Source organism: Trachemys scripta, chromosome 3 (genome assembly GCF_013100865.1).
Source record: "Trachemys scripta elegans isolate TJP31775 chromosome 3, CAS_Tse_1.0, whole genome shotgun sequence".
Taxonomy (NCBI): domain Eukaryota; kingdom Metazoa; phylum Chordata; order Testudines; family Emydidae; genus Trachemys; species Trachemys scripta.
Window position 1 is genome coordinate 95,386,362 of NC_048300.1, and position 12,030 is coordinate 95,398,391.

General features: G+C 40.0%; 1 protein-coding gene across 3 annotated transcripts in view; it reads right to left on the reverse strand.

Moving 5' to 3' along the window:
• The window catches only part of LOC117874857 (SAM and SH3 domain-containing protein 1-like), an 814,380-nt gene that overhangs the window by 161,961 nt on the left and 640,389 nt on the right, over positions 1-12,030 (reverse strand). Inside the window, exon 1 of one of the 3 annotated variants that reach the window (XM_034765453.1) lies at positions 5,543-6,491. The exons of the other annotated variants lie outside the window; for them this stretch is intronic. Within the exon in view, the coding sequence (XP_034621344.1) occupies positions 5,543-5,638 (96 nt within the window). The 5' untranslated portion in view covers positions 5,639-6,491. Of the gene's footprint in view, positions 1-5,542; positions 6,492-12,030 lie in introns of those variants that run through there. 3 annotated transcript variants of the gene reach the window in all.

Sequence of the window (12,030 nt, forward strand, 5' to 3'; positions counted from 1 at the left end):
ATAACTGTCTTGAGATGCAGCTTAAAGGTTACAAGCAAAAGAAAAGCATTTGGGGTTAGCACAGAGGAGTCCACAAGCCATAAAGAAATAAAAAGAGATAAACCTAATCACATCTTCCTAGACATTATCTGATCTACTTACATATCTGGGGTTTTAAATAAGTAGTTTCTAGGTATGATCTGATGATTTTTTATAACTGGCCCAAGGCTTCTTACAACATCACTGCTCTGCTCCCTCTCTCTGGAGAACAGCCAGAGACAGACAAAGGGGAATTTTTTCCCCCAATTTTTAAAAGTTCTAGCCTTCCCATTGGCTCTTTTGGTCAGGTGCCCACTCCCTTCCTTTTACCTATGCAGGGAAACTTTTTTACCCTTTACAGGTAAAGCAAGTAGAGAATAGCTACTTCGAGGGATTTTATGGCCCTCTGGCTGACTGGATGTCCATAAAAGGGAGATACCCATCCCTTTAATTTATCAGAGTCCATTTTAATTCATTTATATGAAAAATTATATTCTAATCCAACAGTCATGTTCTGCAAGATAGCAAAACCATATATGTCCCACCTCAAAAGATATGTCAGGTCTGTTTTGTTCATCCTTGGCATCTGTGATTTGCTTTGAAAACCCATTCTAAAGTAGCTGCTGTAATGAAAATACTTTGCATCCAAGGATCTTACAGCAATTATAAAGGCAATTAAGTAGTAGTTTCCCCAGATGGGGAAAACAAGCCTAGAGATTACAGCACCTCATTTTCAAAAGTGTTCTCTACTTTTGGGTTCATCCATTTTTGAGTGCTGAACTTGAGACATCCTGGGGTCTTATTTTCAGCAGTGCTGGGCACCTGCAATTCCAGCTGAAGTCATAGCCTTGGTGTCTCAAGTTGGGCACCCAAAAATTGAGGCACTCCAAATAGTAGACTTTTTAGAAATGTTAGCCTAAATTTGCATGCCTTGTTTAAAGTCATGGCAAGCCAGTGACAGTCAGGAATAGAATCCAGAGAGCAGATCTTCAGCTGGAATAAATTGCCATTGATGGACCTATGATAAAATAACACTAGCTAAGGATTTGCACCCAGGCCTTCTGACTCCCAGGACCTTTGGTTTAACAACACTGGACTCCTTTATTTATAATACACTGGATAATACTAATGTAATTAGAAATAATAGTAGCCAAAGAATTATCTGACGGGCTTCTCTCTTTTATGTTTAAAGACCTTTATTACTACTTTGATAAGAAATTAAACCTAACTGTTGAAAACTGCATGGAGCATTGTACTAAGAGCCTAGATTATGCATGCAAATGGCAGAGTTCCAGATGCAAATATAAGCTGATTTTATTCCCCTCAATACAGATAAACTTTTCTCTTTAGTTGGCAACTGTTCACTAACTATAAAATGCTCTGGATAGAAATTAAGTTTCTTTGCTCAACACTTATCATTGATTCGCCAGCCTTGAAACCAGGAACTTGCTAACACTTTGAAACAATGAACTGAAAGGTCATCTAGTTTCACTGTAGCTCATACAAGTACCTCTGTATCCTTTGCTAAGATCTTGTCCTTTCAACAGGAAGAGTCCTAAGTGAGCCATAGCCATTGTCTTTGAATAAAATCCTTGCTCCATTGAAATTGATGGAAGTTTCAGCATCGAAATCAGTGGGGCCAGGATTTTACCCCACATATCCACTACAGCAGCAGTACCCTAAGGGAAGAAGCCTACTTGTAACAAAGAACCATGCTACTCTAGGATACTATCTTCTTCACTATATTAATGCCATTAGGCCCTGCCCTAAAAGTACAGCTGTAAAATGATCAAATCTATACACTTACCTGTGCAATATCACTAACTTTGACATAGATCAAAGGCCTCACTGACAAACACATTCAGGATCTGACCAACAAGGTAGATTTTCACTACCAAGTCAGTCTTTCATTCAGTTTGCTCTCACCACATAGTATGTTTGATTCAAATACTATACACCTTGGAACAGTTCCCTAGAATGGTGCTGCATACAGTGACACAGAGCATTTCCATGGTATAGACACATCACTCATTGCAATCTCTCTGAAAATCCCACATGAATTTCACACCATCAATTGCTGATTTGAGACTTTGAACTATTAATTAGCCAGTGCTCTCCAACATGAGTATGTCTAAAATTAAGCATGAAGCTTTCAACTATAATTATGTTACCTAGTGCATTGCATTAATATCATAAACTGCTCCAAAGTGCTAATGCTACAAAAGCTACTATCATTATAGTAACTGCAATAAGGAAGAGGGAGGGACTGTCACTTTCACTTCCCCATCTCACTACTTGAGACCTTTCTCTCTCGCTCGCTTTTCCCACATTATATTTTCGATCTCCCCCAAAATCTGTATCAATTCCATACTCTCCTTTCTAACTGAACCCCAGTTGTAACTAGCGGCATTAGTTACACTAATGCACATCCACTCAGTCAGCTTGGACATTTTAAATGGCAATCTAATTGCCAGGGGACTATACCTACAGTCAAAGACCAGTTCAAGAGATGAGGGCTCTATCTCCTAGGTAATGCCCAGGTGAGACGCCAACCCCCATCAGCTGCTGAAAAAGGGACACTTCTGACTACGGCATTGCCCTAGACCCTGTTTGCGGATCTGGCTCTCCTACTGACTTCATCAAGTAAATGTCTGATAAATTTAAAACCCTCCCAACTGCTTGTGGCTGCTGGAAAGAAGGAGGAGCACCTTCTCTCTGTTCCCTTCCTGTCCTAATGCCTTCTGGCTGCTGCATGGGCGTGTGGGTCACTAACATTTTAACTTCTCCCTAGTCTTGGGGCTGCTGTGATGGGGATGTCTCCACTACTCTGCTCCTTTCTTAGCTTTCAGGCCGTTGCAAGGGCAGTTGCTTAGCTATTCTACTACTACACCAATTTCTATTTTGGAGTCCTCCTCTCCAGTGAATTGGTCTAGTGCCTACGTCTGCTATAGCTCATAGCTTTCCCCTAGCAGCAGAAAGCAATTGACAAAACTCCAGTAAGTATTCACTCTGTTCCACTTGTTAAGGTATGAGCAATAACAGAAGCACTGGAGTCTGTAGACTCAGGAGGACAGCAGTGAATCAGTTTATGCTCAGATCATATTTAGAATGTTTACTTTGCAACAATAGGGGCTAGAAACGTACTGTTTAAAATAAAATCTTAAGTTCTGCAGAAAATTGAAAGTCTTCATTCAGGAAAGACACCCCCCCCCCCCTCAGGTAAGTACATTTTCAAGACCCAATGCAAGGACTTATTTTAAAGTATTTGCAAACCTGTTTGTAATATTCAGAGCTACAGCAGGAAGAGAGTTATGCTGGGTAACTATTGTGGCTAATGCAAACACCAGCTACTTAGTTACCAAATATCTCTTTCCTGCCATGTGGATTTATAATATGGACATTTTGTTTTAGATTAGTTTTCCTAGGAAAAAATAGGAGGGCTCTATTTACCATAGAGGAAAATAGGATGTGCAGCCAGAACAAACCTGTCCACAACTTGACATCACCCCAAATGATTCGATCTGAGAAAATCATAACTTTCCCCCTATTAAACTTCACCATGCTGTACGGTAGGTTTGGCCACCTTCTACTCCCTTCTCTAAGACATCCAATAACCCTTTGCTTTCAGTAAATGCAGAACTAAAACCTGCCAGAAAGAAAGAGAAAGAAGCTGTTCATAAAGTACCAACTGCGTACTCCCCACACAAACTGGCAAAATTGACTCTGCTTTCATTCATACACTAAAGTCATTAACAGAGAAATAGTGAATTGAGCCAGGTGCTACTAAACTGATTTGTCATTTGAATGAGGATTTCTTTGGGGAAAGGAAATAAGGAGGTATTTTTTAAACATCACCTTTAGAATTAAAGTATTTCATATGGAAAAGTCCTGTAGCATAGCAAATAATAGCCTTTTTCTTAAACTTTAAAAAGCTTTAGACTAGAACCCTATCGGTTTTATCCCTATTAAGTTCTATAGAACTTTTCATAAGGAATTTGTCATGATATTTCTAGATGCTTATGATGAATGATAAAAAAAAACCAACATTCTTTGTTATTTGCTTTCAACATTCAGTACAGAGGGTTCTACTGTTAATTACCAGATTCCTATATTTACAGAAATTTGCCAGCTATGAACATGTACATAATATTATAGTATTTACTACGTGGCAATTGTCTATGGTAATTATCACCTGTCAGCTAAAATAAATATTATTCTAGCAGTGTAAGTAACAATAATAAAAAGTGACAAAGTGTCCTGTGGCACCTTCTAGACTAACAGACTTATTGGAGCATAAACCCACTTCCAGACTAAAAAGAAAATTATAGAACAAATGACATACTCTGTTAGCCCACCTCTCTCTAGAAGTAGTACAGAAATAGTGGTTAAAGTAATTAAATTCAGAGCATGTACAGTGTAGCTATAGAATTTTGATCTACTGTAGCTGTTGAATAATTGAACCTTAGGGGAAGGAGGAGAGGACACCAATGTAAGAAGAATGGTAGAAAAATATTTAACTCACTGCATACTTCATAAACAATTGTCTTATTTTAATAATTAAAAATTAACATTTCAAGAATCAAAACATGGCATCCAGGATTACTCCTTGGCACAATCTAAGCAGCAATTTTTAAAACACAACTTTGTTCCAACCACACACTGCAAATTTCTATCTATTTAACAAAACAAAACAAAAAATCTAGCTCCCCAGAGTTAAACCAAGTTTGGCATGGTGAGAACTGAAACTCATGCACAGAGTTTTAAAAAGTTTCAATAGTTGAACCTAGTCCCAGTTACTTATATTTGTCAAATATGATACAGACCAATATAAAACAGTAAGTTCATCAACCAAACTGAAAAGGCATTTTTCTAGACATGGGACACTTAAAATCTGTGTTAAATAATTGCAAATCGCAAAGCAACTCTTAAAATGGTGCTCAGTATTATGTTCTTGGGGATAAAATATTCACAAAATGCCAACTGCTAAAGATGAAAAGAGACATATTATTGCTAACTATATTCCAAAATTGTGATAATGGTCATCCAAGAAACAGTTTCTCTCAGCATGAAAATTTTCCAGGGATAGAAAAAAGAAAAGCTAATCCACAAAATTTCTTAAGGCAAAAATCAAACAGGATGGTGAAACCGGATATTATAATAACAACATCAACAACAACTGATAACACTGTTCAACTTACCAGATAAAATTTGCAGCAGGTACTGTACAAAGTGCAATGTATCTGTAAGGGTTTACCACTTGGGCACAACCCTGAAAAAATCTCACTTATCTCTGATGATTCAACAAGAAAATGGTTACTTTACACGAAAAATCGAACTAAAATTTTATTCCACATTTTTCAAGCAATCCCACAAATTTCCCTTCTTAGTTTTGCAGCACACATTATTTTAAAATAAACAGCGCAACAGAATAGCTGTTCTGAGTACAATGCACAGCGATTCAGATCTCTCATCTTCTTACTTATTTCCCTTTCCTTCCCTTCGCCTAGTAGCCCCCGCAACTCACCAGTATTCCCATTACATCCGTCCACAGTTTGGAGAACGCATCAGACATCATGCTGTCTGGCTGGGGTTCGGGGCAGGCTGCTTGATCCTCCTCCATGATTAGATGGATTCCCTGCCTCAGTGGAGTTTGATACTGGTTCCCAACAACTTTCTGTCAAAAGGGATGACTCTTCAACACACCACACATCAACAATAAACACTTCCCCAGTCCTTCTGAACAGCTTCACGATGCCTTCTCATCTGATCTCTGCTACCAGCCAAATCACTGCTTCCCAAAAGAAATCTTCAAGGGCAAGGGGGGAAAAAATCTTCTCCAGGTCAGATGCCAGATCCCGCTCAGTCATTAGAGCTTTCCCCTAGGGTCTGTCCTCTCTTAGCTGATGGATCCAAGAGCTGTACACAGCTGACATTCCTTCCAAAACTTTTCTGGTAGAGCTGCAGCAACAGGGTAGCAGAAGGTAAGTCTGCGCCACAGTTTCACCGCGGGGGCTCTCGTAAGCTTAAAAGCAAAGGATTCATTGTAAAATCTTCTTTCTAACAAACAGACAAACATCCATCTAAAAGCGAGTCCCTTAGAGAGTCAGCTTGTCAGGTACCTCTAGCAGAATAGGTGCCTATGGTTTCTTTTCAGCGCTTAGATAACTTTCTAGTACCCCTTTCTTCCAAATGAGCTCTCCCAGCTTCACATGACTGCTCACTCCCCCAGCGAAAGCAAGCTTTTAGCAACAAAAGGTACTCTGATGGCAGGCTCTTTGCATGGAAATGAGCCACAGGCAAGAGAACAAATCGCCTGTTGAAAGAGCAGCCTCTGGCGTGCACAAGTTTCGAGTCACCAAAGCAATTCACTTAAAACAGTCTCCGTCACATACAGGAAGGAACCTAAAGCAGTCTTCACACTAGCCCAGCCTTCACAGGACTTCGCGTCCCAGGGATCCCCACCTTTTCCAGGGACGCCAGCCTAACTCCGCCTTTATTGTTTCAGAAAAAACAAGCGCTGGAAACTTGGTCCGCCCTGAGGCTGAGCGCGAGGGTTGTTTTATTCGGTGCGGGTGTGTTGGTTGTGTGTGTCGGGTTTGCTATTGCGCTCTTCGCTCACGCAGGCACATACACAGCTTGGGAACCATTCGGCATCTGACTAGGCAAACTGATGACTTGAGAGGAACAGTGACTTTTATTTTAAAGTGTAAAAAACTTGTAAAAATTGCAACCTTTAGCTGACATAGGGACACTACCATGTGGATTATGTTATTGCTAAACATTTCCAGCAACAGATATTTTTAGTTAACTATTAGACCCCCACTATTTTTCTTTTTCAAAAGGGGCGATCTGTCATTGATTAGGTTTTATAAGGCGAGCTTCCCTGAGGGCCAGGTTATGGAAATATTTCCTTGCCTGATGTTTCTTATTTAGTTTTGTTTTTTCCCATACGAGATGAACTGCAATAACCAACAATTACATATGGTGCTCCCTCTTTTGGGGAAGTGGTTGACTGTACATGCACTTAAATACATTTGTTTGTGAAAGTGTAGTCAATAAAATCATGACAAATTCATTTGACTTTGATAGCACTTCTAGAGAAATAGCTGTCTGAGTGATGGAAGACTCTACACAGGTTATGTGGGGGAGAATTTATAGTATTTTGCTCAGGGTAGAGCAAATCGCAACCCTACAATTCCAAACCCCACCCACAAATTTAGAAGAGCTGGATATTTCTGCTAAAATGATCAGCAGTAATATAGTTTAAATTTAACATGATTGGTCACTGTTAGCAGGGCCACCCAGAGGATTCAGGGGGCCTGGGACAAAGCAATTTCGGGGGGGCCCTTACATAAAAAAAAAGTTGCAATACTATCGAATACTATATTCTCTGTGGGGCCCCGGGCCTGGGGCAAATTGCCCCACTTGCCCCCCACCTCTGGGCAGCCCTGACCCTTAGGCTTTAAAATAATAACCACCACCTCAAAAAGCTATTGTTTCAAGCTGCCATTAATCTGAAGCCCTGTGCGCAGGGGGTGAAATTGTAATCATATTTAGAAGCTGTAACGGCATTTTCAGCATTTTAAGCTCTAGTGTAGATGGGGCACAAGCATCTTCAGTACTATGTCAGCCTGGTTCCCAAGTAGAATGTTGTCCTCCCAATGGCTCAGAGATAGCACCAGAGCTTGGCTGCTGCTTATGCTTTTTTCCCTAGCTACCACCACGATAATTTACCAGGCTTGTCAGTTTTCACAGTGGTTAGATGGAACCCTTTGGGCAGCCATGAAACTGACAAGAATTAGGTCAATTTCATGCTGCTGCTGCTGCTGGGGAAAACTAGGAGCAAAGATTGACCCTGGAATAATTCAGGGGAGAGCAGGACTCAAACTGACACTGGGAGAGGGATAAAATAGCAGAAGCATGACACATCCACGCACACAAGCAGAGAATGCTCCTTCTCCCTGCCACAAAGCCATTGGATTCCATTTATAACGTTTTTGAGGGGCAGGGACGTCAAATCTACTAAGCACAGGTTGGTTTCAGGAACAGATCCCTGGTAGAAATCCCACAACTCTCCCCTTTTCCCAGATGTGAGGAAAGAAGATATTGGCTTCTCTGGCCACTGTGGTCTCTTGACAATATTGGTCTTTTAACTAGTTAGTCCTTGAGCTATTAAATGCCTGAAAAAAAATCCCAAAACCAAGGGTGGTAGACGAGTGAGTGCACAGCTGAGCAGGACAGAAAAAGGGAGAGAGAGATTCACAAAAAAGTAACAAAAGAGAAGCAAGCTACTAAAATAGAGAGAGAGAGAGAATATTGATGATGAGATGAAGTTTTTACTGGCACACATTTAGGATGTCCTAAATATCGCATACATGACTTTTCCCACTCATGAGCAATACAGCAAGGCCAAAACACATGGGGACAGATTTGAAAGGTAGAGGCGCCTAAAGATGCAGACAAGTGGGATTTCAATGGGAGCTAGGTGTGTAGGCCCTTTTGTAAATCTCACTAGATGTCCATCTGTGTGTTTAGGCACCTAAAGATATTTCATAGTCTGGCCCTTGAAGGTAAAATCTTTACGTTTGATATTTTAAATTATATGTAAATATGGACCCTATATACCTGCACACACACATCTAAAATATGTATGTGAAGTACTGAAAGGTTTTATTGGCGCTTGTTTGAGAGGACTTGCACAGCACACAAGTAGTTCTGTTAGTCAGGAGTAATAAGGCCAACAGGGCCATCCAAAATGCATGTATGTTAAACCTTCATACCACAGTCATGCAACCTCAAGCATCCAAAAAATCATGTAGTCAGGCACCCAAACATTTCATGTAAAAATATAATGCATTTGGAATTTTTTTATACAGCTTTAAAAAAAATGTTTAGAGTACACTCATTTCGTTACTACCAATAGGCCTAGAATTTTTTTTTTTTTTTTAAAACAAGACTGAGCTTCTCAATTTGTCACTTGACTCCAGGAGCTGGAGCTTTAGGAACATACCAAATATTATGAGAGTTGGCAACACCATCCGGTATAAGCTTGTCATTAATTTATGGTTTCATCTCAAGACATTCTTACTAAAAGATGCCATGTTCCAAGAGCTGCAATGATAAAGGCATGACAAACTGTCACTCCCCACTCTCAGAGAGCATCTTTCCCCCACACTCAGTCACCCCAGTGGTAATTCTCCTCATTGTCCTTGAGCAGTGAGACCCAGTGGAATTTTGCACCACTTTACAGGGATCAGTTGTATCAAGAGTAGGAAGTTCTAGGGCAAACTGAAGCACAGATCTACAGCAGCGAGTCTAGCTGCCTACAATTTGGGTTCTTGATTACAGTTTTTCTGTCATGTTGTATCTTGGGGTAATTGATTTCCAGTTATCTAACATGTAAATGCTAAATAGTTAACCGGCATTGGAACAAAAAGAAAACTGTAGTCTAGACCCCCGCCCCAATCATCTGCATAATTAACCAATAGCTGCAAGATCCCAGAACTCAATTATCTCATCAGCTTCTGTGTGCCTGCAACGCCCACTGATGTCAGTGGGAGTTGCGCACACACAACTGACAGGACTGTTCAACTTCAGGAGCACTGACTTTTCACAAATCAACAAGAATCCCCCACCACTCCCAATGCAGACCTGACTAGAAGTCAGCCTTGATAACATGCCAGGTGTAGTACTCTATTGTAAGGAAAAAACTCACATGTATGCTCAAACACACATATATACACCTGGGTGCTCAGCAACCGCATATTCACAAACCCTTCCGTCATAAGGCTAAGGGTCAAATTCCTTTTGCACCAGAGAAGTATCTGTCATCTCTCTGTGATCTCACACCCATTTACTCAATCGTAGTAACAGGCACAAAATTAAACATTCAAAGTTTAACTATATGCAAAAATATTTCAAAACAATTTTCTTTATTTTTTAAAATTTTAATTTAAACAATATTGAGTATACTTTTGGCTTCAGGATCATTTAGCAGTTTCGCCGTACTAACTGCTTTAGTTACAGGATCCTGATACTACCCGCCAGTGCAAAGTATACTCTGCTGAGCATCCTAAAACGCCTATATCTGAAGGCAGGATTGAATCCTAGATGCACAGAATGGATGGTGTAAATTAATGCAAGGCAGTATATTGGGACCAATTTGTGCCTCACTAATTTTCCACAGGCACAACTCCATTGATTTCAAAGGAGTAACTCCAGATTTATGCAGATACAAGTGGCAGGAGAGAGTCAGGCCCATTATGATAAGCTATTTTCACATCACACAATTATATATATATATATTTTTAAAGCATATGATTCAAAAGCACCATTCACCAATTAGATGATTCCATCAGGTCTTGCCCATTTATAAATCAGACCATCCAACAACACTGATTTTCTTTCAAAATATATTTAATTCAGGCCACATACTCTGCTAAACTGATGCACTGCTGTAGAGATCAGAATTCACTAACTGTTTCAGAGGTTTAGCTGCCAGCTTCAACTATTGTTGCTAATTTTATGATTATCGCTAGAGCAGCAGACTAATGCCCTCAACACAAACCAAAAGGGGTTCGAGTTGTATAATTCAATTAGTGGAAAGCAGTTATGGAGATTGTTTTATTTTATTAAAGGCTGAAAGCTCCACATTAAACAATATCCATTATTTTCTCAGTTATCTGAATCCCCCCAGAGTAAAGAATAAAAACAAGTGACAGAGAAATGCCCCTGAAAATTACTCTAGTAATCTTTCAACAGTTATGATTAGTGCTATATAACGACCATCAATTTAAAACACTGCCAAGGCTGGGGGTCTAAGGCTTTGGAGGAGAGGCAAAAATACAGTGACCCTCACTTTGTAGGACTCATCGTAGAAGGAAAAGAAATCTAAACATGGCTGTAATAGTCACTGTGAGCTTTTCTGGAAAGATACTTGCTGAGTCATAAGGAGAAAGGAAATGATCATATCCTCTTTTCCTGCACGCAGATGTATTCAGAAAATTGTTTCATGTCCTGTCCAGTCCCCCCACCCCACCCCACAATTAGGGCTGTAAAGTTTCTTGCAGTGCACATACTGACTTGGTGATCTCCAGCATGAGGGGCGCAAGTCAGTCTTTTTGTTTCCTATATCATTGAATTTCTTGTCCAGCATCACACTTTTCCAGTCTTATGGGACAACTAACCTTGTTTGTGTTTATTTCCTCTCTCACACAGCACCTGGATATTTAAGTTTGTCTGAACTTCCATTACACAGCATTTAAACAATTAAATTCAATAAAGAACAAATAATATTTTGCTCTTCTATTTCTCCTTTTTCAAAACAGTAATTAACTCTCAGAGCGCAGCTCTCTGTGGGTTAGCTAAGAATCCCAATTAACTTTACAGATGGGTAACTAAGGAAAAGTGAGTTGCCCAACCTTACTCGCAAGTGAGTGGCCGCACTGTGAATAGCACTCAGGACTCTCACTTCCCAATCCTGTGTCCCAAGGAATAAGGTACACTCCCTCCCTTATTATTATGGTTGCTAGGTGGTGGCTTGGGTTACTGCAGAAGCCATTCACATTCTAATTCCTCTGTTCAACTTCTGAGTAGGTCACAAGTGAAAATGAGCTTTGATGATCTCATCCCAATTCTGATCATAAAACTGCCCAATGGTTTGGAACAATTCAGCACAACTGGCTATCCTTATATTTCAGAGAGGCCCAGCGCTGGAGCAAATGGTACTGCAATAGCAGGTGGGGGAATGTAGGAGGAGATGCTTGAGGCAAGTTTGCACAATGGTTGCCCACACTATGCCTGAAACAAGCCTGTGGTACACACCCTTTTGCATGACCGAGTCACACATTTTTAAACAAACATCACCACTCCTCTAAAAAATGTTTATTGCACCTCCCTTTAGAGAATAAAAAACTGCTTCTTCCTAAAAATTCTAGGCTCTTCTCAGGATTAAAATTTGTATTAAATAAATCTTTGCACAAGTGTCATTGAAAATCAGATACCTTATTACAC